The sequence below is a fragment of the Oncorhynchus clarkii genome, unplaced genomic scaffold (genome assembly GCF_045791955.1).
Source record: "Oncorhynchus clarkii lewisi isolate Uvic-CL-2024 unplaced genomic scaffold, UVic_Ocla_1.0 unplaced_contig_8891_pilon_pilon, whole genome shotgun sequence".
NCBI classification, from domain to species: domain Eukaryota; kingdom Metazoa; phylum Chordata; class Actinopteri; order Salmoniformes; family Salmonidae; genus Oncorhynchus; species Oncorhynchus clarkii.
This window is the reverse complement of record NW_027259135.1, coordinates 12501-40112: the sequence shown is the minus strand read 5'-3', so window position 1 is coordinate 40112 and position 27612 is coordinate 12501. Positions and strand designations below refer to the sequence as shown.

At 46.2% G+C, this 27612-nt stretch overlaps 1 protein-coding gene across 1 annotated transcript in view; it reads right to left on the bottom strand.

Annotated features, from left to right (window-relative positions):
• Positions 1-7517: 7517 nt before the first annotated feature.
• Positions 7518-27612, bottom strand: part of LOC139399582 (dystrophin-like) — a gene marked incomplete at both ends in the record, with an annotated part of 27999 nt that continues 7904 nt past the window's right edge. The window contains 12 exons of the mRNA XM_071144945.1: positions 7518-7729; positions 8710-8827; positions 9289-9446; positions 9650-9848; positions 10182-10331; positions 10740-10865; positions 12868-13015; positions 13517-13692; positions 18316-18451; positions 20089-20261; positions 20425-20547; positions 27591-27612. The exon at positions 27591-27612 is cut by the window's right edge and continues 149 nt beyond it. Of these exons, the coding sequence (XP_071001046.1) occupies positions 7518-7729; positions 8710-8827; positions 9289-9446; positions 9650-9848; positions 10182-10331; positions 10740-10865; positions 12868-13015; positions 13517-13692; positions 18316-18451; positions 20089-20261; positions 20425-20547; positions 27591-27612 (1741 nt within the window). The remainder of the gene's footprint in view (positions 7730-8709; positions 8828-9288; positions 9447-9649; positions 9849-10181; positions 10332-10739; positions 10866-12867; positions 13016-13516; positions 13693-18315; positions 18452-20088; positions 20262-20424; positions 20548-27590) is intronic.

The window sequence follows — 27612 nt, the reverse complement described above, 5'->3', positions numbered from 1 at the left end:
AAAACCAGGTGTGCAGGGAACAGAGGAATAAATACATGCAGAGTGATTGGGGGAATGTAAACCAGGTGTACAGGGAACAGAGGAATAAATACATGCAGAGTGATTGGGGAATGAAAACCAGGTGTGTAATGGAACAGAGGAATAAATACATGCAGAGTGATGGGGGAATGTAAACCAGGTGTGTAATGGAACAGAGGAATAAATACATGCAGAGTGATTGGGGAATGTAAACCAGGTGTACAGGGAACAGAGGAATAAATACATGCAGAGTGATTGGGGAATGTAAACCAGGTGTACAGGGAACAGAGGAATAAATACATGCAAAGTGATTGGGGGAATGTAAACCAGGTGTGCAGGGAACAGAGGAATAAATACATGCAGAGTGATTGGGGAATGAAAACCAGGTGTGCAGGGAACAGAGGAATAAATACATGCAGAGTGATTGGGGGAATGTAAACCAGGTGTACAGGGAACAGAGGAATAAATACATGCAGAGTGATTGGGGAATGAAAACCAGGTGTGTAATGGAACAGAGGAATAAATACATGCAGAGTGATTGGGGGAATGAAAACCAGGTGTGCAGGGAACAGAGGAATAAATACATGCAGAGTGATTGGGGGAATGAAAACCAGGTGTGCAGGGAACAGAGGAATAAATACATGCAGAGTGATTGGGGAATGTAAACCAGGTGTGCAGGGAACAGAGGAATAAATACATGCAGAGTGATTGGGGAATGTAAACCAGGTGTACAGGGAACAGAGGAATACATACATGCAGAGTGATTGAGGAATGAAAACCAGGTGTGTAATGGAACAGAGGAATAAATACATGCAGAGTGATGGGGGAATGTAAACCAGGTGTGTAATGGAACAGAGGAATAAATACATGCAGAGTGATTGGGGAATGTAAACCAGGTGTACAGGGAACAGAGGAATAAATACATGCAGAGTGATTGGGGAATGTAAACCAGGTGTACAGGGAACAGAGGAATAAATACATGCAAAGTGATTGGGGGAATGTAAACCAGGTGTGCAGGGAACAGAGGAATAAATACATGCAGAGTGATTGGGGAATGAAAACCAGGTGTGCAGGGAACAGAGGAATACATGCAGAGTGATTGGGGAATGTAAACCAGGTGTGTAATGGAACAGAGGAATAAATACATGCAGAGTGATTGGGGAATGTAAACCAGGTGTACAGGGAACAGAGGAATACATGCAGAGTGATTGGGGAATGTAAACCAGGTGTGTAATGGAACAGAGGAATAAATACATGCAGAGTGATTGGGGAATGTAAACCAGGTGTACAGGGAACAGAGGAATACATGCAGAGTGATTGAGGAATGTAAACCAGGTGTGGGGGAACAGAGGAATACATACAGAGTGATTGGGGAATGAAAACCAGGTGTACAGGGAACAGAGGAATAAATACATGCAGAGTGATTGGGGAATGTAAACCAGGTGTACAGGGAACAGAGGAATAAATACATGCAGAGTGATTGGGGAATGTAAACCAGGTGTGCAGGGAACAGAGGAATGAATACATGCAGAGTGATTGGGGAATGTTAACCAGGTGTACAGGGAACAGAGGAATAAATACATGCAGAGTGATTGGGGAATGTAAACCAGGTGTACAGGGAACAGAGGAATAAATACATGCAGAGTGATTGGGGGAATGTAAACCAGGTGTGCAGGGAACAGAGGAATAAATACATGCAGAGTGATTGGGGAATGAAAACCAGGTGTGCAGGGAACAGAGGAATACATGCAGAGTGATTGGGGAATGTAAACCAGGTGTGTAATGGAACAGAGGAATAAATACATGCAGAGTGATTGGGGAATGTAAACCAGGTGTACAGGGAACAGAGGAATACATGCAGAGTGATTGGGGAATGTAAACCAGGTGTGTAATGGAACAAGACAAAACAAATGGAAATATGAGAAATGGAGCGGCGATGGTTAGAAAGCCGTTGACGCCGACCGCCGAACGCCGCCTGAACAAGGAGAGGAGAACGCCACCCCAACAAGGAGAGGAGAACGCCGCCCCAACAAGGAGAGGAGAACGCCGCCCCAACAAGGAGAGGAGAACGCCGCCCCAACAAGGAGAGGAGAACGCCGCCCCAACAAGGAGAGGAGAACGCCGCCCCAACAAGGAGAGGAGAACGCCGCCCCAACAAGGAGAGGAGAACGCCGCCCCAACAAGGAGAGGAGAACGCCGCCCCAACAAGGAGAGGATAACGCCGCCCCAACAAGGAGAGGAGAACGCCGCCCCAACAAGGAGAGGAGAACGCCGCCCCAACAAGGAGAGGAGAACGCCGCCCCAACAAGGAGAGGAGAACGCCGCCCCAACAAGGAGAGGAGAACGCCGCCCCAACAAGGACAGGAGAACACCGCCCCAAAAAGGAGAGGAGACGACTTCGGAGGAAGTCGTGACAATATAGAGTACTGCACACACTACAATTACTTAGGTTTAAAAATAAGCTCAACCGAAATGAGGCAGTGAATGAACTGAGAGAGAAAGCACACAGGGCATTCTACGCCATTAAAAAGCTCATTCAAATTGAAATACCTATTAACATTTGGCTAAAACGAATTGATTGTGTCATTGAACCAATTGCACTTTATGGCAGCGAGGTGTGGGGTCCACTTGCAAAACAAGATTTCATCAAATGAGACAAACACCCCATTGAAACCCTGCATGCAGAGTTCTGTAAGATTCTCCTACATGTCCAGAGGAAAACTACAAACAATGCATGCAGGGCAGAATTGGGCCAATATCCACCAATAATAAACACTCAAAAAAGAGCAATTCAGTTTTGGAAACATCTCAAATACAGTGACCCCCTCTCATATCATTACCAAGCCCTGCTATACCAAGAGCTGAGCAAAGAAAAGAGTCCCCTCATCCAGCTGGTCCTGAGTTCACAAACCTGTTCTACTAACAAACTGAAGCCTCAGTCCCCTCATCCAGCTGGTCCTGAGTTCACAAACCTGTTCTACTAACACACTGAAGCCTCAGTCCCCTCATCCAGCTGGTCATGAGTTCACAAACCTGTTCTACTAACAAACTGAAGCCTCAGTCCCCTCATGCAGCTGGTCCTTAGTTCACACACCTGTTCTACTAACACACTGAGGCCTCAGTCCCCTCATCCAGCTGGTCCTGGTCCTTAGTTCACAAACCTGTTCTACTAACACACTGAAGCCTCAGGACCAGAACATCCAATCAATCAGAATAAACAAAATTACAACACAGTCAAAACAAAACTATATTGCTTACTGGGAAACACAAACACAATGCAGTGCTCTCTGGCCCTAAATCGACAGTACACTGTGGCTAACTATTTGACCATGGTTACTGATCAAAATCTTAGAAAAACCTTGACAAAGTACAGGCTCAGTGAGCACAGCCTTGTCATTGAGAAGGGTAGACACAGGAAAACCTGGCTCCCTGTAGAGGAACGGCTGTGCAACCACTGCACAACAGCAGAACCTGGCTCCCTGTAGAGGAAAGGCTGTGCAACCACTGCACAACAGCAGAACCTGGCTCCCTGTAGAGGAAAGGCTGTGCAACCACTGCACAACAGCAGAACCTGGCTCCCTGTAGAGGAAAGGCTGTGCAACCACTGCACAACAGCAGAACCTGGCTCCCTGTAGAGGAAAGGCTGTGCAACCACTGCACAACAGCAGAACCTGGCTCCCTGTAGAGGAAAGGCTGTGTAACCACTGCACAACAGCAGAACCTGGCTCCCTGTAGAGGAAAGGTTGTACAACCACAGCACCACAGCAGAACCTGGCTCCCTGTAGAGGAAAGGCTGTGCAACCACTGCACAACAGCAGAACCTGGCTCCCTGTAGAGGAAAGGCTGTACAACCACAGAACCACAGCAGAACCTGGCTCCCTGTAGAGGAAAGGCAGTGCAACTACTGCACCACAGCAGAACCTGGCTCCCTGTAGAGGAAAGGCTGTGCAACCACTGCACAACAGCAGAACCTGGCTCCCTGTAGAGGAAAGGCTGTACAACCACTGCACCACAGCAAAACCTGGCTCCCTGTAGAGGAAAGGCTGTGCAACCACTGCACCACAGCAGAACCTGGCTCCCTGTAGAGGAAAGGCTGTACAACCACAGAACCACAGCAGAACCTGGCTCCCTGTAGAGGAAAGGCTGTACAACCACAGAACCACAGCAGAACCTGGCTCCCTGTAGAGGAAAGGCTGTGTAACCACTGCACCACAGCAGAACCTGGCTCCCTGTAGAGGAAAGGCTGTGCAACCACTGCACAACAGCAGAACCTGGCTCCCTGTAGAGGAAAGGCTGTACAACCACTGCACCACAGCAGAACCTGGCTCCCTGTAGAGGAAAGGCTGTGCAACCACTGCACCACAGCAGAACCTGGCTCCCTGTAGAGGAAAGGCTGTACAACCACAGAACCACAGCAGAACCTGGCTCCCTGTAGAGGAAAGGCTGTACAACCACAGAACCACAGCAGAACCTGGCTCCCTGTAGAGGAAAGGCTGTGTAACCACTGCACAACAGCAGAACCTGGCTCCCTGTAGAGGAAAGGCTGTGCAACCACTGCACCACAGCAGAACCTGTCTCCCTGTAGAGGAAAGGCTGTGCAACCACTGCACAACAGCAGAACCTGGCTCCCTGTAGAGGAAAGGCTGTGTAACCACAGCACCACAGCAGAACCTGGCTCCCTGTAGAGGAAAGGCTGTGCAACCACTGCACCACAGCAGAACCTGGCTCCCTGTAGAGGAAAGGCTGTGTAACCACTGCACCACAGCAGAACCTGGCTCCCTGTAGAGGAAAGGCTGTGCAACCACTGCACAACAGCAGAACCTGGCTCCCTGTAGAGGAAAGGCTGTGTAACCACTGCACAACAGCAGAACCTGGCTCCCTGTAGAGGAAAGGCTGTGTAACCACTGCACAACAGCAGAACCTGGCTCCCTGTAGAGGAAAGGCTGTGTAACCACTGCACAACAGCAGAACCTGGCTCCCTGTAGAGGAAAGGCTGTGCAACCACTGCACAACAGCAGAACCTGGCTCCCTGTAGAGGAAAGGCTGTGCAACCACTGCACAACAGCAGAACCTGGCTCCCTGTAGAGGAAAGGCTGTGCAACCACTGCACAACAGCAGAACCTGGCTCCCTGTAGAGGAAAGGCTGTGCAACCACTGCACAACAGCAGAACCTGGCTCCCTGTAGAGGAAAGGCTGTACAACCACAGAACCACAGCAGAACCTGGCTCCCTGTAGAGGAAAGGCTGTGCAACCACTGCACAACAGCAGAACCTGGCTCCCTGTAGAGGAAAGGCTGTGCAACCACTGCACAACAGCAGAACCTGGCTCCCTGTAGAGGAAAGGCTGTGCAACCACTGCACAACAGCAGAACCTGGCTCCCTGTAGAGGAAAGGCTGTGCAACCACTGCACAACAGCAGAACCTGGCTCCCTGTAGAGGAAAGGCTGTACAACCACAGAACCACAGCAGAACCTGGCTCCCTGTAGAGGAAAGGCTGTGCAACCACTGCACAACAGCAGAACCTGGCTCCCTGTATAGGAAAGGCTGTACAACCACAGAACCACAGCAGAACCTGGCTCCCTGTAGAGGAAAGGCTGTACAACCACAGAACCACAGCAGAACCTGGCTCCCTGTAGAGAAAGGCTGTACAACCACTGCACAACAGCAGAACCTGGCTCCCTGTAGAGGAAAGGCTGTACAACCACAGAACCACAGCAGAACCTGGCTCCCTGTAGAGGAAAGGCTGTGCAACCACAGAACCACAGCAGAACCTGGCTCCCTGTAGAGGAAAGGCTGTACAACCACAGAACCACAGCAGAACCTGGCTCCCTGTAGAGGAAAGGCTGTACAACCACAGAACCACAGCAGAACCTGGCTCCCTGTAGAGGAAAGGCTGTACAACCACAGAACCACAGCAGAACCTGGCTCCCTGTAGAGGAAAGGCTGTGCAACCACAGAACCACAGCAGAACCTGGCTCCCTGTAGAGGAAAGGCTGTACAACCACAGAACCACAGCAGAACCTGGCTCCCTGTAGAGGAAAGGCTGTGCAACCACAGAACCACAGCAGAACCTGGCTCCCTGTAGAGGAAAGGCTGTACAACCACAGAACCACAGCAGAACCTGGCTCCCTGTAGAGGAAAGGCTGTACAACCACAGAACCACAGCAGAACCTGGCTCCCTGTAGAGGAAAGGCTGTACAACCACAGAACCACAGCAGAACCTGGCTTCCTGTAGAGGAAAGGCTGTACAACCACAGAACCACAGCAGAACCTGGCTCCCTGTAGAGGAAAGGCTGTACAACCACAGAACCACAGCAGAACCTGGCTTCCTGTAGAGGAAAGGCTGTACAACCACAGAACCACAGCAGAACCTGGCTCCCTGTAGAGGAAAGGCTGTACAACCACAGAACCACAGCAGAACCTGGCTTCCTGTAGAGGAAAGGCTGTGTAACCACTGCACAACAGCAGAACCTGGCTCCCTGTAGAGGAAAGGCTGTACAACCACAGAACCACAGCAGAACCTGGCTCCCTGTAGAGGAAAGGCTGTACAACCACTGCACAACAGCAGAACCTGAGACGAAGCTGCATTTCCTGACAAAATGTCAAAAATATAAAACAATTAGAGAGTGTCATTTCCCCAAATATGAAACCCTTATTCAAGGTTTCAAAGACCTCTTTGATGAGGATAGTCTACCCGTCCTGTTGGGGGAGGACGCAGAGAGCTCTGGGTTGGCAGCGCACTACATTGCTGCCTGGCATAAGTTGAGGGACAGTGTCTGACAGACCAATCAACCTGCACATGTCCTCTACTGTATACTTAATGTTATTGTTCAATGTATGGTTATTTTGACCCTTGGTTATTGTTGTTACTGTTGTCCCGTTAACAATGTTGATTCTTATTATCTTCATATTGTAAATATCCAAAGTAAGCTTTGGCATTATGTACATTGTTACAACATGCCAATAAAGCAAATTGGATTAGAGAGAGAGAGAGAGAGAGAGAGGGGGGGGGGGGGGGGTAGAGAGAGAGAGAGAGAGAGAGAGAGAGAGAGAGAGAGAGAGAGGGGGGGGGGGTAGAGAGAGAGAGAGAGAGAGAGAGAGAGAGAGAAAGAGAGGGGGGTAGAGAGAGAAAGAGAGGGTAGAGAGAGAGAGAGAGGGGGAGAGGGGTAGAGTGTGTGTGTGTGTGTGTGTGTGTGTGTGTGTGTGTGTGTGTGTGTGTGTGTGTGTGTGTGTGTGTCTGTGCGTATATGTGTGTGCGTGTGTGTGAGTGTGCGTCTGTGTGTGTGTGAGTGTGTGTGTGTGCATGTGTGTGTGTTTGTGTGTGTTTGTGTCTGTGCGTATATGTGTGTGCGTGTGTGTGAGTGTGCGTATGTGTGTGTGTGTGTGTTTGTGTGTGCATGTGTGTGTGTTTGTGTGTGTTTGTGTCTGTGCGTATATGTGTGTGCGTGTGTGTGAGTGTGCGTATGTGTGTGTGTGAGTGTTTGTGCATGTGTGTGTAACCTTGAGGTCAGTGTTTTGCTTCTTCAGAGCATCCATGGTGTAGGAAATATCCTGCCACGACTCCAGCTTGTCATTGGCTCGTTTGATGAGAGGTTCCACCTCCTTCCTGGCGTCCAACCAATCAGAGGAGTCCTGCAGCATGTTCTGTAGCTGTTGATGTCTATCAGCCAGTCTGCCCTGTGACTCCTCCCAGTGGGTCTGCAACCTGTCAACTACACACACACACACACACACACACACACACACACACACACACACACACACACACACACACACACACACACACACACACACACACACACACACACACACACACACACACACACACACACACTGAGTGAGATCGACTACAACCTACCTGATCAACAAATCTCCCTGCATCCAAAATCCCTAGTCATTATCATTAGTACATCAGTTAGTTTGTTCAGTCAGCGACTGAGCTGAATCAAGGTTCTCTAACAGACCATACTGATAGTTTGTGGTTATTAATGGAGTCATTGATGAGTTTGTGTTTAGTAATAACAGTTTGTGGTCAGTTTGTAGTCAGATCATTAAGTGATAGTTGGTCAGTTTGTGGTCAGTTTGTGGTCAGTTTGTGGTCAGTTTGTGGTCAGTTTGTGGTCAGTTTGTAGTCATTGATGACAGTTTGTAGTCAGATCATTAAGTGATAGTTGGTCAGTTTGCAGTCAGTTTGTGGTCAGTTTGTGGTCAGTTTGTGGTCAGTTTGCAGTCAGTTTGCAGTCAGTTTGTGGTCAGTTTGCAGTCAGTTTGCAGTCAGTTTGTGGTCAGTTTGCAGTCAGTTTGCAGTCAGTTTGTGGTCAGTTTGCAGTCAGTTTGTGGTCAGTTTGTGGTCAGTTTGCGGTCAGTTTGCGGTCAGTTTGCGGTCAGTTTGCGGTCAGTTTGTGGTCAGTTTGTGGTTGTGGTCAGTTTGTGGTCAGTTTGCAGTCAGTTTGTGGTCAGGTTGTGGTCAGGTTGTGGTCAGTTTGTGGTCAGTTTGTGGTCAGTTTGCAGTCAGTTTGCGGTCAGTTTGTGGTCAGTTTGTGGTCAGTTTGTGGTCAGTTTGCGGTCAGTTTGCGGTCAGTTTGTGGTCAGTTTGCGGTCAGTTTGCGGTCAGTTTGTAGTCAGTTTGTGGTCAGGTTGTGGTCAGTTTGTGGTCAGTTTGCGTAGTAAGTAATGGTTGTGGTTGGCGTACTGCGGTCGGTGATAGCAGCTCGTGTCTCCTGGTTGTTGGTTTTGTTCTTCAGGTTCTGGGCTGCAGTCAGCTGACCCTCCAGCTGGGGGCGCCGCCGCTCCATGTCCCCCAGTGCTCCCTACAGACAGCAAGACAGAGACAGAACATTTCAATGAATATCTGGATGTCAAGTATTTACAACTATTTGAGCCATGTATTTGAGCCATGTATTTGAGCCATATATTTGAGCCAGGTCAGTGCCTGTGTTCTCAAAGCGTCTCAGAATAAGAGTGCTGATCAGGATCAGATCCTCCCCGGTCCATGTAATCATGTATTCATTATGATCGAAAATGCCAAACTGATCCCAGATCAGCACTAGGATCTGGTCCTCTCTCTAGTATTCATTATGATCTAAAATGCTAACCTGATCCCAGATCAGCACTAGGATCTGGTCCTCTCTCTAGTGTTCATTATTATCTAAAAGGCAAACCTGATCCCAGATCAGCACTCCTGCTCTGAGACTCTTTATGAATACAGGCCAGGGTCTCAGCGGCTAAACGGAGTCTCTCACACTCTGTGACACACTGGTTGACCCCTGACCTTGGTCTTGACGATCATGTGGTTGATGTCGTCCAGTTCGGCCACGGTCACCCTCTGTGTCTGTACCATCTGATCCAGCAGGGATAGCCAATCAAAGAGCTCTGCCCAGGCCTTGTTGAACTGAGCCAGGGCTGGGGCGTCTCCCTGGAGGGTCTCAACTGGAGGGGGGCAGTGTGATACAATCAGTAGCCATTCAGTCACACATACCATTAACATCTGCTACCTATGTGTATGTGACAAATACAATTTGATTTGACACACACACACACACACACACACACACACACACACACACACACACACACACACACACACACACACACACACACACACACACACACACACACCCTCATCTCCTTACTGGTGGTTTTCTGGATCTTTAGAGCGGCCAGCCTCTCTCTGTGTACTATCATTTTCCCCTGAATCGCCCTCCAATCATCACTCAGACTGTGGTACTTCTCCTTCTCTGGTTGGCTGGGAGGCGTGTCCTTGTACAGCTCCTGGCCCTTAGCCAACACCCCCTCCACCTCAGGTTTCTTGACCTGGACTTCATCTATGAGCTGAAACATCACAAACCATTCCAAGACAATGAAACTACTCTCAATCTCAATTCGTCTTTCAGAGGTTCCTCCCGTCTCCTCTCCTAGCCTCCTTTTCCAGCTGGAAGAAAAGTAGGTCTAAGGTCCCTGACCATTGACCTTTTTCTCCCATATGTTTTGAGAAGGAGGCGTGGAGAGAGGATGCAAAGAATTAAGGAAAGATTAATGGATATAGGGTTAGGTCCCTGTAGGCATGGATGGATTGATGGATGGATGGATGGAGGGAGGGAGGGAGGGATCGATGGACAAATTGACTGATAGATGGATGGATGACAGGATGGATTGATAGTCTACCTTGGGTTCCACATTGTCAGGGTTTTCCTCTAGGGTGGTCCTGGTGGTTGAGGTCCACGAGGAGAGGTAAGTCAGCCGGTCCTGGAAGTGAGACAGCTCCTTCAGCAAGCTCTCAATCTGCTTCTGCTTCTCAGGCAGGTCTTTAGACACCTATAAGGGGGAGGGAGAGGAAGGACCCAAGTGTTTTCAATGGTAGGGAGGAGGAAGGCACATCCAGGAATATTATATTGAAGGAAAACAGGAACTTAATATGAAGCAGGATACAGTCCTCTCACACACACAGTACAAAGGTCTCCCACAGGGAGGAGGGAGAGGCCCCGAGTTGGGGGCCATTTTAGTTGAATTACAAGAGCATTTCCAATGGTAGGAAGGAATATACAGTACACTTGATCATACACTAAAAAACAAAACACATGAGCCCAACATTAAGTTAAAAAATAGACTACTCCTACACACAAGTTGAAATACAAATATCGACTAGTCAATATTCATGTTCAACATCCAACTGATCTTATCCACCTAAAGGACAGAACCTCCTCTATAGAAAGGGATACTAACCTGTACCCAGCGCGTGTTGATCATCTTAATTTCCTTCTGTTTGTCAGCAGGGAGGGGAATGGTGCTGGTCCTCGTGTTGATGGTATCCACATTGTTCTGTCTGGCTGGTAGTTCCAACACACGAGCCTGCACACGCACACGCACACACACGCACGCACGCATACACACACACGCACGCACGCACACAGCACAGACGCACACACACACACACACGCACACACACACACGCAAGCACGCACGCACGCACACAACACAGACGCACGCACACACACACACACGCACGCACGCGCACGCACGCACACAACACAGACGCACGCACACACACACACACACACACACACACGTTTGAACATAGACAATCTCCAAATAAAGATCATGAATGAAATAATAACGGATCAATGATGTGGCCAGTGGGACATAGAGAGAGAGACAGGGGTATGTAGCTTTGGGGACCTTTACAACCTGTGTCCACAGATATCTAGACTAGGAGACAGACTAGTGAGAGACGTTCCCTGGCCAGTAATCTAGACTAGGAGACAGACTAGTGAGAGATGTCCTCTGGCCAGTAATCTAGACTAGGAGACAGACTAGTGAGAGATGTCCTCTGGCCAGTAATCTAGACTAGGAGACAGACTAGTGAGAGATGTCCTCTGGCCAGTAATCTAGACTAGGAGACAGACTAGTGAGAGATGTCCTCTGGCCAGTAATCTAGACTAGGAGACAGACTAGTGAGAGATGTCCTCTGGCCAGTAATCTAGACTAGGGGACAGACTAGTGAGAGATGTCCTCTGGCCAGTAATCTAGACTAGGAGACAGACTAGTGAGAGATGTCCTCTGGCCAGTAATCTAGACTAGGAGACAGACTAGTGAGAGATGTCCTCTGGCCAGTAATCTAGACTAGGAGACAGACTAGTGAGAGATGTCCTCTGGCCAGTAATCTAGACTAGGAGACAGACTAGTGAGAGATGTCCTCTGGCCAGTAATCTAGACTAGGAGACAGACTAGTGAGAGATGTCCTCTGGCCAGTAATCTAGACTAGGAGACAGACTAGTGAGAGATGTCCTCTGGCCAGTAATCTAGACTAGGAGACAGACTAGTGAGAGATGTCCTCTGGCCAGTAATCTAGACTAGGAGACAGACTAGTGAGAGATGTCCTCTGGCCAGTAATCTAGACTAGGAGACAGACTAGTGAGAGATGTCCTCTGGCCAGTAATCTAGACTAGGAGACAGACTAGTGAGAGATGTCCTCTGGCCAGTAATCTAGACTAGGAGACAGGCTAGTGAGAGATGTCCTCTGGCCAGTAATCTAGACTAGGAGACAGGCTAGTGAGAGATGTCCTCTGGCCAGTAATCTAGACTAGGAGACAGACTAGTGAGAGATGTCCTCTGGCCAGTAATCTAGACTAGGAGACAGACTAGTGAGAGATGTCCTCTGGCCAGTAATCTAGACTAGGAGACAGACTAGTGAGAGATGTCCTCTGGCCAGTAATCTAGACTAGGAGACAGACTAGTGAGAGATGTCCTCTGGCCAGTAATCTAGACTAGGAGACAGACTAGTGAGAGATGTCCTCTGGCCAGTAATCTAGACTAGGAGACAGACTAGTGAGAGATATCCTCTGGCCAGTAATCTAGACTAGGAGACAGACTAGTGAGAGATGTCCTCTGGCCAGTAATCTAGACTAGGAGACAGACTAGTGAGAGATGTCCTCTGGCCAGTAATCTAGACTAGGAGACAGGCTAGTGAGAGATGTCCTCTGGCCAGTAATCTAGACTAGGAGACAGACTAGTGAGAGATGTCCTCTGGCCAGTAATCTAGACTAGGAGACAGACTAGTGAGAGATGTCCTCTGGCCAGTAATCTAGACTAGGAGACAGACTACTGAGAGATGTTCCCTGGCCAGTAATCTAGACTAGGAGATAGACTAGTGAGAGACGTTCCCCTGCCAGTAATCTAGACTAGGAGACAGACTAGTGAGAGATGTTCCCTGGCCAGTAATCTAGACTAGGAGACAGATTAGTGAGAGATGTTCCCTGGCCAGTAATCTAGACTAGGAGACAGACTAGTGAGAGACGTTCCCTGGCCAGTAATCTAGACTAGGGGACAGACTAGTTGTTGTTGTTGACTGTACCGTGACTTTCTCCAGGGTGGCGTTCATCTGGTGGTGATCTCCAGGCGTCAGGGGGAAGGCCACGACCTCCTCCGCCTCATCCAGCCAGGACAGAAACTCCCCCATGTCCTCCTGCAGCCCCATCGCTGCAGTACGTGCCTCTGCAGACCTGACACACACAGGAACAGTTAGGAGGAATATCGTATACACACACACACACACACACACACACACACACACACACACACACACACACACACACACACACACACACACACACACACACACAGGGAACAGTTAGGAGGAATACCGTATACACACACACACACACACACACACACACACACACACAGGGAACAGTTAGGAGGAATACCGTATACACACACACACACACACACACACACACACACACACACACACACACACACACACACACATACATACACACACACACACACACACACACACACACACACACACACACACACACACACACACACACACACACAGGGAACAGTTAGGAGGAATACCGTATACACACACACACACACACACACACACACACACACACACACACACACACACACACACACACACACAGGGAACAGTTAGGAGGAATACCGTATACACACACACACACACACACACACACACACACACACACACACACCTCCTCTTCCTCTCTGCGATCTCCTGGGTGATGTTCACCCAGCGTGTGTTGAGGGTGTTGAGCTGTAGCCTGATCTGAGCTCCGTCCTCCTGCGTACTCTGACCAATGATCTCCTTCCCTGCAGCGTTCAGCCCTGCCACCACGCCCCCCTGGGCCCCCACGCTCTCCTGCAGCTCCTGACACACCACAGGGTCACAGGGCAAAGGTCATACAACATGTTAATTCGATCAGCTACAAACACCCGTTCATTGTTTCATTGTTGAGCAGGTTTTCTACCGTTAGCTGATCAACTGTTTAGCTGACACAGCATGTTATCATGTTGTCATGTTGTCATCCTGTTGTCAACAGGAAACTGTTTTATTAAACTGTTTAGCTGACACAGCATGTTATCATGTTGTCATCCTGTTGTCAACAGGAAACTATTTTATTAAACTGTTTAGCTGACACAGCATGTTATCATGTTGTCATCCTGTTGTCAACAGGAAACTATTTTATTAAACTGTTTAGCTGACACAGCATGTCATCCTGTTGTCAACAGGAAACTATTTTATTAAACTGTTTAGCTGACACAGCATGTCATCCTGTTGTCATGTTGTCATCCTGTTGTCAACAGGAAACTGTTTTATTAAACTGTTTAGCTGACACAGCATGTTATCATGTTGTCATCCTGTTGTCAACAGGAAACTATTTTATTAAACTGTTTAGCTGACACAGCATGTCATCCTGTTGTCAACAGGAAACTATTTTATTAAACTGTTTAGCTGACACAGCATGTCATCCTGTTGTCATGTTGTCATCCTGTTGTCAACAGGAAACTGTTTTATTAAACTGTTTAGCTGACACAGCATGTCATCCTGTTGTCAACAGGAAACTGTTTTATTAAACTGTTTAGCTGACACAGCATGTCATCCTGTTGTCAACAGGAAACTGTTTTGTTAAACTGTTTAGCTGACACAGCATGTCATCCTGTTGTCAACAGGAAACTGTTTTATTAAACTGTTTAGCTGACACAGCATGTCATCCTGTTGTCAACAGGAAACTGTTTTATTAAACTGTTTAGCTGACACAGCATGTTATCATGTTGTCATGTTGTCATCCTGTTGTCAACAGGAAACTGTTTTATTAAACTGTTTAGCTGACACAGCATGTTATCATGTTGTCATCCTGTTGTCAACAGGAAACTGTTTTATTAAACTGTTTAGCTGACACAGCATGTCATCCTGTTGTCAACAGGAAACTGTTTTATTAAACTGTTTAGCTGACACAGCATGTTATCATGTTGTCATCCTGTTGTCAACAGGAAACTGTTTTATTAAACTGTTTAGCTGACACAGCATGTCATCCTGTTGTCAACAGGAAACTGTTTTATTAAACTGTTTAGCTGACACAGCATGTTATCATGTTGTCATCCTGTTGTCAACAGGAAACTGTTTTGTTAAACTGATTAGCTGACACAGCATGTTATCATGTTGTCATCCTGTTGTCAACAGGAAACTGTTTTGTTAAACTGATTAGCTGACACAGCATGTCATCTTGTTGTCAACAGGAAACTGTTTTATTAAACTGTTTAGCTGACACAGCATGTCATCTTGTTGTCAACAGGAAACTGTTTTATTAAACTGTTTAGCTGACACAGCATGTCATCTTGTTGTCAACAGGAAACTGTTTTATTAAACTGTTTAGCTGACACAGCATGTCATCTTGTTGTCAACAGGAAACTGTTTTATTAAACTGTTTAGCTGACACAGCATGTTATCATGTTGTCATCCTGTTGTCAACAGGAAACTGTTTTATTAAACTGTTTAGCTGACACAGCATGTCATCCTGTTGTCAACAGGAAACTGTTTTATTAAACTGTTTAGCTGACACAGCATGTTATCATGTTGTCATCCTGTTGTCAACAGGAAACTGTTTTGTTAAACTGATTAGCTGACACAGCATGTTATCATGTTGTCATCCTGTTGTCAACAGGAAACTGTTTTGTTAAACTGATTAGCTGACACAGCATGTCATCTTGTTGTCAACAGGAAACTGTTTTATTAAACTGTTTAGCTGACACAGCATGTCATCTTGTTGTCAACAGGAAACTGTTTTATTAAACTGTTTAGCTGACACAGCATGTCATCTTGTTGTCAACAGGAAACTGTTTTATTAAACTGTTTAGCTGACACAGCATGTTATCATGTTGTCATCCTGTTGTCAACAGGAAACTGTTTTATTAAACTGTTTAGCTGACACAGCATGTTATCATGTTGTCATCCTGTTGTCAACAGGAAACTGTTTTATTAAACTGTTTAGCTGACACAGCATGTTATCATGTTGTCATCCTGTTGTCAACAGGAAACTGTTTTATTAAACTGTTTAGCTGACACAGCATGTTATCATGTTGTCATCCTGTTGTCAACAGGAAACTGTTTTATTAAACTGTTTAGCTGACACAGCATGTTATCATGTTGTCATCCTGTTGTCAACAGGAAACTGTTTTATTAAACTGTTTAGCTGACACAGCATGTTATCATGTTGTCATCCTGTTGTCAACAGGAAACTGTTTTATTAAACTGTTTAGCTGACACAGCATGTTATCATGTTGTCAACAGGAAACTGTTTTATTAAACTGTTTAGCTGACACAGCATGTTATCATGTTGTCATCCTGTTGTCAACAGGAAACTGTTTTATTAAACTGTTTAGCTGACACAGCATGTTATCATGTTATCATGTTGTCATGTTGTCAACAGGAAACTGTTTTGTTAAACTGTTTAGCTGACACAGCATGTCATCCTGTTGTCAACAGGAAACTGTTTTGTTAAACTGTTTAGCTGACACAGCATGTCATCCTGTTGTCATGTTGTCATCCTGTTGTCAACAGGAAACTGTTTTGTTAAACTGTTTAGCTGACACAGCATGTTATCATGTTGTCATGTTATCCTGTTATTATGTTGTCATCATGTTGTCAACAGGAAACTGTTTCATCTCAATGATGAACTGTTTAATGACCCTACTCCCAAGGCCCTGCAAGTGGTATTACATTCATGTCAATAGGCTTGAATTGAACAGCACAGTGGAGGTCAATGGATCAACCAACAGCCAATGAAGAGCCACGGTGAATCATCACGTTCTGCGTCTGTGGCCTTGTCCTTCTCCACGCCAGACAGAGGGTACACACACACACACAGATGGTATGGAAACACACAGTACTGAACATGAGCTTTCTATGGCTCATAGATAACATGGTCTGTAGAGATGTGATGGCACTTAGTTAGCAGTCTGTCTCAGAGTTAAGAGATGGAGAAAGAGAGAGAGAGAGAGAGAGAGAGAGAGAGAGAGAGAGAGAGAGAGAGAGAGAGAGAGAGAGAGAGAGAGAGAGAGAGAGAGAGAGAGAGAGACAGGGAGAGAGAGAGAGAGAGAGAGAGAGAGAGAGAGAGAGAGAGAGAGAGAGAGAGAGAGAGAGAGAGAGAGAGAGAGAGAGAAAGATAGCGAGAGAGAGAGAGAGAGAGAGAGAGAGAGAGAGAGAGAGAGAGAGAGAGAGAGAGAGAGAGAGAGAGAGAGAGAAAGAAAAATAGAGAGAGAGAAAGATAGCGAGAGAGAAAGAGAGAGAGAGACAGAGAGAAAGAGAGAGAGAGAGAGAAAGAGAGTGAGAGAGAGATATACATAAAGAAGAAGGACTCCCTAGAGAGAGGCATGAAACGTCGCCCATCACAATTTCAAGGTGTGTGTGTTTACACATGTGTGTGTGTGTATGTGTGCATCCAGGCATTCTTGCCTGTGTGTGTGTGCGTCTGTCTACCTCTCTGTGTCTCAGTGAGTGCAGGTCTTAGAGACAGCTGGTCTCTTCAAAGCCAAGCTGCTTCACACACAGAACAGCTCTTAGATCAGCCCCGCCCATCAAGGCCAGTTTGGCCAAACCCGTCCCAACACTGGCATATGACTGGCACTAAAGACACTGCAGTCTCCTCTGAACAGATGGACTGTGTGTGACGATCATAGGACTCCAAAAGTGGACTGGGCAAGTTGACATCCGATCACACACACATATACTGTACACACACACACACACACACACACACACACACACACACACACACACATATACTGTACACGCACGCACACACACACATATACTGTACACACACACACACGCACGCACGCACGCACGCACGCACGCACACACACACACACACACACACACACACACACACACACACACACACACACACACACACACACACATATACTGTACACACACACACACACACACACACACACACACACATATATACACACACACACACATGCATGGGATGCGCACACACACTACATGTATCCAAAACTGTCTGACACACCGTCGTGGAAGATGATATCACTGCGGGACCTCTGGACCTACAAACGCTCTGATTGGTGGACCACAAGGACCTCTGAACCTATGGCTGTTCTGATTGGTGGAGCCGCAGGGCTTTAAAGAGCACAGCAGTGTAATCCCATAACCCCATTCTCTGCCTGTGGCCTTCATCAACACGCTCTGGCATGAGGGGTATTCAGGCTGCTAGGACCACTGTGTTACCATGGAGACGGAACACACACACTCCGGCACCTGGACACACGCAGAGACAGTGGGCATGTCTACCTTTCGGAGCATAATAGTATTATTCCTAAAACGAGTGGTCTTCATATCCATAGGGCCCTGAGTTTCACCGGATCATGTGATCAAGTCCTCGTATGGTTTAGATAACGGACGTCAAACTTACTTCATCTATCTGCTGAGTGGTTGGATGTGCTTGTGTTACTGTTGAACAGTAGTTACCTTAAGGTGTGGTCTGGTCCCAGCAGGGTCTGTCTTCGCCTGTTTCAGAGTGGTCTCCGCACCACTCAACCAATCACCAAGCACCTTCTGGTCCGCTACGAACTTCAGCCACTTAGCATTGGACGTCTCCCAGCGCCTGCTCACACACACACACACACGGACGCACGGACGCACGCACGCACGCACACGCACGCACGCACGCGCACGCACACACACACACACACGCACACACACGCACACACACGCACGCACACACACACACACACACAAATGAGCGCAGGAAAGTGGACACACGTTCACACACACACACAAAGAAACAACTGTGAGATACCACTGAGATCAGTCAATGAGAGAAGCAGTTAGACAGTGAGTATGTGGAGGGAGAGAAATAGAGGTGGGAGCTGAACCAGCAGGACATTTGAGGTGACAATGGACACAAACTGAGGTCACAATGGACACAAACTGAGGTGACAATGGACACAAACTGAAGTGACAATGGAGTGAAAACTAAACCGTGGAAACAAACAGTCCTGATAATCCTGATGTCATCAGTCTGTGTCAAGTGCATTTACACTAGTGGTGATGATGTTACTGTAGCTTGTCTAGTTAGTTAGTCTAGTGGTGATGATGTTACTGTAGTTTGTCTACTAGTTAGTTAGTCTAGTGGTGATGATGTTACTGTAGTTTGTCTACTAGTTAGTTAGTCTAGTGGTGATGATGTTACTGTAGCTTGTCTACTAGTTAGTTAGTCTAGTGGTGATGATGTTACTGTAGCTTGTCTACTAGTTAGTTAGTCTAGTGGTGATGATGTTACTGTAGCTTGTCTACTAGTTAGTTAGTCTAGTGGTGATGATGTTACTGTAGCTTGTCTACTAGTTAGTTAGTCTAGTGGTGATGATGTTACTGTAGCTTGTCTACTAGTTAGTTAGTCTAGTGGTGATGATGTTACTGTAGCTTGTCTACTAGTTAGTTAGTCTAGTGGTGATGATGTTACTGTAGCTTGTCTACTAGTTAGTTAGTCTAGTGGTGATGATGTTACTGTAGCTTGTCTACTAGTTAGTTAGTCTAGTGGTGATGATGTTACTGTAGCTTGTCTACTAGTTAGTTAGTCTAGTGGTGATGATGTTACTGTAGCTTGTCTACTAGTTAGTTAGTCTAGTGGTGATGATGTTACTGTAGCTTAGTTAGTTAGTCTAGTGGTGATGATGTTACTGTAGTTAGTTAGTTAGTCTAGTGGTGATGATGTTACTGTAGTTTGTCTACTAGTTAGTTAGTCTAGTGGTGATGATGTTACTGTAGCTTGTCTACTAGTTAGTTAGTCTAGTGGTGATGATGTTACTGTAGTTTGTCTACTAGTTAGTTAGTCTAGTGGTGATGATGTTACTGTAGTTTGTCTACTAGTTAGTTAGTCTAGTGGTGATGATGTTACTGTTGCTTGTCTACTAGTTAGTTAGTCTAGTGGTGATGATGTTACTGTAGTTTGTCTACTAGTTAGTTAGTCTAGTGGTGATGATGTTACTGTAGTTTGTCTACTAGTTAGTTAGTCTAGTGGTGATGATGTTACTGTAGCTTGTCTACTAGTTAGTTAGTCTAGTGGTGATGATGTTACTGTTGCTTGTCTACTAGTTAAACAGCTCACACCTGGTGTCTCCCCATGAGGAGGGTTGGCCCTCCCTGGTCTAGTTTGTCTTCACCTGTTGACCCAGTCCTTCCTGTCCAGAGTTAGTAACCCCAGTGTGTCCCCAATAGATTCCCATTATTCCTGGTACGTACCTGAGCCTGTCCAGGTACAGCTTGTTGACTTTGTCCCAGTTAGTGTTGAGCAGCAGAGCTGTCTCCTGAACCCTGGTGCTCTCTGCTGGAGTGGCGATGGCCACCACCTCCTCTCTCCTGGCTAGAGCGCCCTCTACAGGGGGGCGGAGGTTCTTCAGATTCACCTTCACCTCCTGAGACACAGGGACGTAGGCAGACAGGCACGCACACACACACACGTTAACCACACACACACGTTCATATACACGTTTGAAACCAACAGAATGAAACACACACACACACACACACACACACACACACACACACACGCACACACACACGCACACACACACTGACCTGAAGGCACTGTCCCTGCTGGGGTAGGTTGTAGAAGACGGCCTGCCAGTACTCAGGAGAGTTCAGTTGGAAGTCTGTCTCAGAGACGGAACGCAGCAGGGTCTGCAGCTCTCCCAGGTACTCCTACACACACACACACACACACACACACACACACACACACACACACACACACACACACACACACACACACACACACACACACATACACAGACGCACGCGCACACACACGCACACGCTCAATTATAACTAAACAATAACCCCAAACTCATTCTGAACTACACAAACTATACAATATTAAACAACACTAAACACAAAGCCATCTATTACTGATAGATCCTCATCAGTTGATATTCCTACTGTGTTCAGAAGTTGTTCTGGTACTTGTTCTGGTACATAAAGTGCCCTACCACTTTATACTATAGATACCTTCACAGAGGGAGTAAGGTTCCCTACCACTACATACTATAGATACCTTCACAGAGGGAGTAAGGTTCCCTACCACTATATACTGTAGATACCTTCACAGAGGGGGTAGGCTACCTACCACTACATACTATAGATACCTTCACAGAGGGAGTAAGGTTCCATACCACTATATACTGTAGATACCTTCACAGAGGGGGTAGGCTACCTACCACTATATACTGTAGATACCTTCACAGACGGGGTAGGCTACCTACCACTATATACTGTAGATACCTTCACAGAGGGGGTAGGCTACCTACCACTATATACTGTAGATACCTTCACAGAGGGGGTAGGCTACCTACCAATATATACTGTAGATACCTTCACAGATGGGGTAGGCTACCTACCACTATATACTGTAGATACCTTCACAGAGTGGGTAGGCTACCTACCACTATATACTGTAGATACCTTCACAGAGTGGGTAGGCTACCTACCACTATATACTGTAGATACCTTCACAGAGTGGGTAGGCTACCTACCAATATATACTGTAGATACCTTCACAGGGGGGGTAGGCTACCTACCAATATATACTGTAGATACCTTCACAGAGGGGGTAGGCTACCTACCACTATATACTGTAGATACCTTCACAGAGGGGGTAGGCTACCTACCACTACATACTGTAGATACCTTCACAGAGGGGGTAGGCTACCTACCACTACATACTATAGATACCTCCACAGAGGGAGTAAGGTTCCCTACCACTATATACTGTAGATACCTTCACAGAGGGGGTAGGCTACCTACCACTATATACTGTAGATACCTTCACAGAGGGGGTAGGCTACCTACCACTATATACTGTAGATACCTTCACAGAGGGGGTAGGCTACCTACCACTATATACTGTAGATACCTTCACAGAGGGGATAGGCTACCTACTAATATATACTGTAGATACCTTCACAGAGGGGGTAGGCTACCTACCACTATATACTGTAGATACCTTCACAGAGGGGGTAGGCTACCTACCACTATATACTGTAGATACCTTCACAGAGTGGGTAGGCTACCTACCACTATATACTGTAGATACCTTCACAGAGTGGGTAGGCTACCTACCAATATATACTGTAGATACCTTCACAGGGGGGGGTAGGCTACCTACCAATATATACTGTAGATACCTTCACAGAGGGGGTAGGCTACCTACCACTACATACTGTAGATACCTTCACAGGGGGGGTAGGCTACCCACCAATATATACTGTAGATACCTTCACAGAGGGGGTAGGCTACCTACCACTATATACTGTAGATACCTTCACAGAGGGGGTAGGCTACCTACCACTACATACTGTAGATACCTTCACAGAGGGGGTAGGCTACCTACCACTACATACTATAGATACCTTCACAGAGGGAGTAAGGTTCCCTACCACTATATACTGTAGATACCTTCACAGAGGGGGTAGGCTACCTACCACTATATACTGTAGATACCTTCACAGAGGGGGTAGGCTACCTACCACTATATACTGTAGATACCTTCACAGAGGGGGTAGGCTACCTACCACTATATACTGTAGATACCTTCACAGAGGGGATAGGCTACCTACCAATATATACTGTAGATACCTTCACAGAGGGGGTAGGCTACCTACCAATATATACTGTAGATACCTTCACAGAGTGGGTAGGCTACCTACCACTATATACTGTAGATACCTTCACAGAGTGGGTAGGCTACCTACCAATATATACTGTAGATACCTTCACAGGGGGGGTAGGCTACCTACCAATATATACTGTAGATACCTTCACAGAGGGGGTAGGCTACCTACCACTACATACTGTAGATACCTTCACAGGGGGGGTAGGCTACCTACCACTATATACTGTAGATACCTTCACAGAGTGGGTAGGCTACCTACCACTATATACTGTAGATACCTTCACAGAGTGGGTAGGCTACCTACCAATATATACTGTAGATACCTTCACAGGGGGGGTAGGCTACCTACCAATATATACTGTAGATACCTTCACAGAGGGGGTAGGCTACCTACCACTACATACTGTAGATACCTTCACAGAGGGGTTAGGCTACCTACCACTACATACTGTAGATACCTTCACAGAGGGTTCAGTCAAGACAGTGTTTGTTGTTATTCCTGTGCTGTGTTCTAGTACAACACCTCTCTAATCCCTCACTATCTCTTTACATTATTTATATTTAAAAAAATAAATATATATATATTTTCATTCTGTTTTCACACTCCTTCCTGGACATTAACATAAGACGCAGTAACTCATAACTCTCTCTCCTGTCATTAAGTGTTGTTCTAAATTACTTTCATGACTCATATGAGACACTTTATCTGAGAATATCACATTCTAACACGCAACCTTTTTAACGATTTCTCATCCGTTGGAATCTTTCCACTTCCACGGCACCTATATAAAACTTGTATAATGAACTTCACAACCTTGTCCCGATATTGATTCAGCTGTCTTGTTGTAAAAATAGAAATGGATAAACAGGAAGAGGTCAGAGTGAGAGTATTGAACCTTTAAATGTGAGTAAATACTGAAGAACAGGTTGAATTAGAGAGAGAGAGAGAGATAGAGAGGAGGATAGACAACCTGATATAATGTGTGGGTTATAGAAACCTGAGTAAATACTGAAGAACAGGTTGAATTAGAGAGAGAGAGAGAGGAGGAGGACAGACAACCTGATATAATGTGTTGGTTATAGAAACCTGAGTAAATACTGAAGAACAGGTTGAATTAGAGAGAGAGAGAGAGGAGGAGGACAGACAACCTGATATAATGTGTCGGTTATAGAAACCTGAGTAAATACTGAAGAACAGGGAGAAAGGTGATTGAGGACACTGGTTCATTTAGAGTCTGACAGACAGAGCAGAAGAAAGTTTAATGAGCCAGTCAGTAGTGTTTAATCCATCCTTCCATAAACACCGTTCGTTACTCAGTCTAACTCACTGGCTTATACCTGATTCACACGTGGATGTGTCATATGCACAGAACACAGCGGGGTGTAAAAGGTACAGTTTGATTGTGTCCCTGTGGATGTGCGTTTGCTGTATGTATATATTGTGTGTGTTGCTCTTAATTGTAACCCAATGGAAGTCATCCAACAATCCCATCATGCACATAACAGCGTTCCCCAGAACTTCACAACAGCAATTCAACTCACCTTTTAGCCCAAATACAACAACATCAAGACATACCCATCTCACCTCTTATGTCAGCTCTGTTTCTTAATGATCAGAAAATGGATCGCGTTGTGATTTGACACAAAGGCACAAAGACGTGCATTGTGTGTTAAGAGTATGTTAAAGTTAAAGACTACACAGCACCAACAGAACTAGGCTATGGCAGAGTAGGTTCAGTCATGAGGACAGAAGGACAGTAGTCATTCATAGGTCTATACCGTGTAAATACAGTGGGATTTCACAGTTAAATACCTGGTCATTGGTATTTATTATGGATCCCCATTAGCTGCTGCTTTGGCAGCAGATACTCTTCCTGGGGACCAGGAAGTGGAGGGGTCTCTGACGTACCGTGACAGAAACAGCCACCATAGTGTTCATGTGTGTTCACTGTTGATACTGTATGCCTGGCCAAATATAGATGGATGTAGACTACATGTGGGTTTGTCTTGTTTTGTGGTCTACTGATGCTTGTCTTGTTTTGTGGTCTACTGATGCTTGTCTTGTTTTGTGGTCTACTGATGCCTGTCTTGTCTTCTTGTTTTGTGGTCTACTGATGCCTGTCTTGTTTTGTGGTCTACTGATGCTTGTCTTGTTTTGTGGTCTACTGATGCTTGTCTTGTTTTGTGGTCTACTGATGCTTGTCTTGTTTTGTGGTCTACTGATGCTTGTCTTGTTTTGTGGTCTACTGATGCTTGTCTTGTTTTGTGGTCTACTGATGCCTGTCTTGTTTTGTGGTCTACTGATGCCTGTCTTGTTTTGTGGTCTACTGGTGCCTGTCTTGTTTTGTGGTCTACTGATGCTTGTCTTGTTTTGTGGTCTACTGGTGCTTGTCTTGTTTTGTGGTCTACTGATGCTTGTGACGGAGGTTTTAAAAGCAGCCAAATGTCCCTATGATCCAAGTCACATGACTAAACACACTCCTCCTCCTCACCAATCCAGTGCTTCATTCATCAGCCCTGCCACACAGGCAGGTGTTCATGTGTGTGGAGCCCTGTGTGAAGATTTGAGTATGGTGCGTTTTCATTGGGTGACTGGATACATACATGAGGATCATTGATTGGTTGTGACTCCAGACAGGGGTCAGGTGACTGTGATTGACACAACCCATGTTGATTGACAGGACATGCGGTGGTGATGTGAGGCAGGAAACCAGAAACAGAACACAACAGAACAGCAAATCAGAGGCCAGCTGTGTAACATGGTGCTTCTTCACACACTGAGGGAAGGATGGAGGGATGAACACCTGGATGATGCAACTGAGGAGGAAAACTAGAAAACCCCCATTCAGTAATACTGTCTGAAGGCTACAAATCATCCCCTCAGTAATACTGTCTGGAGGCTACAAATCATCCCCTCAGTAATACTGTCTGAAGGCTACAAATCATCCCCTCAGTAATACTGTCTGAAAGCTACATATCATCCCTCAGTAATACTGTCTGAAGGCTACATGTCATCCCCTCAGTAATACTGTCTGACGGCTTCATATCATCATCCCTCAGTAATACTGTCTGAAGGCTACATGTCATCCCCTCAGTAATACTGTCTGAAGGCTACATATCATCCCCTCAGTAATACTGTCTGAAAGCTACATGTCATCATCCCCTCAGTAATACTGTCTGAAGGCTACATATCATCCCTCAGTAATACTGTCTGAAAGCTACATATCATCCCCTCAGCAATACTGTCTGAAGGCTTCATATCATCCCCTCAGTAATCCTGTCTGAAGGCTTCATATCATCCCCTCAGTAATCCTGTCTGAAGGCTTCATATCATCCCCTCAGTAATACTGTCTGAAGGCTTCATATCATCCCCTCAGTAATACTGTCTGAAAGCTACATGTCATCATCCCCTCAGTAATACTGTCTGAAAGCTACATGTCATCATCCCCTCAGTAATACTGTCTGAAGGCTACATGTCATCATCCCCTCAGTAATACTGTCTGAAGGCTACATGTCATCATCCCCTCAGTAATACTGTCTGAAGGCTACATGTCATCATCCCCTCAGTAATACTGTCTGAAGGCTACATGTCATCATCCCCTCAGTAATACTGTCTGAAGGCTACATGTCATCATCCCCTCAGTAATACTGTCTGAAGGCTACATGTCATCATCCCCTCAGTAATACTGTCTGAAGGCTACATGTCATCATCCCCTCAGTAATACTGTCTGAAGGCTACACATCATCCCCTCAGTAATCCTGTCTGAAGGCTACATGTCATCATCCCCTCAGTAATCCTGTCTGAAAGCTACATGTCATCCCCTCAGTAATACTGTCTGAAAGCTACATGTCATCATCCCCTCAGTAATACTGTCTGAAGGCTACATGTCATCTAGTTGGCTTGGCTCTGGGGCCTTCAATAACTTGTTAACAGACCCTTGTTATTAAGAGACTTGCTATCGGACTGGACTAGGATATACCTGCCGTCTGATTGGACTAGGATATACCTGCTGTCTGATTGGACTAGGATATACCTGCTGTCTGACTGGACTAGGATATACCTGCTGTCTGACTGGACTAGGATATACCTGCTGTCTGATTGGACTAGGATATACCTGCCGTCTGATTGGACTAGGATATACCTGCTGTCTGATTGGACTAGGATATACCTGCCGTCTGATTGGACTAGGATATACCTGCTGTCTGATTGGACTAGGATATACCTGCTGTCTGACTGGACTAGGATATACCTGCTGTCTGATTGGACTAGGATATACCTGCTGTCTGATTGGACTAGGATATACCTGCTGTCTGACTGGACTAGAATATACCTGCTGTCTGTCTGGACTAGGATATACCTGCTGTCTGACTGGACTAGAATATACCTGCTGTCTGATTGGACTAGGATATACCTGCTGTCTGACTGAACTAGGATATACCTGCTGTCTGACTGGACTAGAATATACCTGCTGTCTGATTGGACTAGGATATACCTGCTGTCTGACTGGACTAGGATATACCTGCTGTCTGACTGGACTAGAATATACCTGCTGTCTGTCTGGACTAGGATATACCTGCTGTCTGACTGGACTAGGATATACCTGCTGTCTGACTGGACTAGAATATACCTGCTGTCTGTCTGAACTAGAATAGACAGGTTAACTACATCATATCAACGTCTGGTGTTTGCATCTCACTCATTCAGGAGCCCTTTATTTCATGTTTAATATTGAAATTCACTGACTGATATTAGTTGGTTGATATTTGTCTTTCCTATTTGATTAATGGATTAGTGACTTCACTGACAGCTCAATCCAGGTTATAATTAGTAGTTGGTTCTTACTAGCTAGCTGGCAGGGGTAAGTTGGCACCAGGGAATGCTGTCAATTCCAATCAATTGAGAAAGTAAACCAAATTCCAATTCCAAATGTTGCTCATTGAAAAGCATTCAAGATAATTGGAATTTCAGATTACTTCCTGAATTCAACAGGATTTAAATGGAATTGAACCCAACCCTGGTTGACACGGGACAAGTTGGCACGGCGCAGATTGGCACGGGGCAGGGGGAACTCACACTTTGTCGGCGGTAGGGGGTG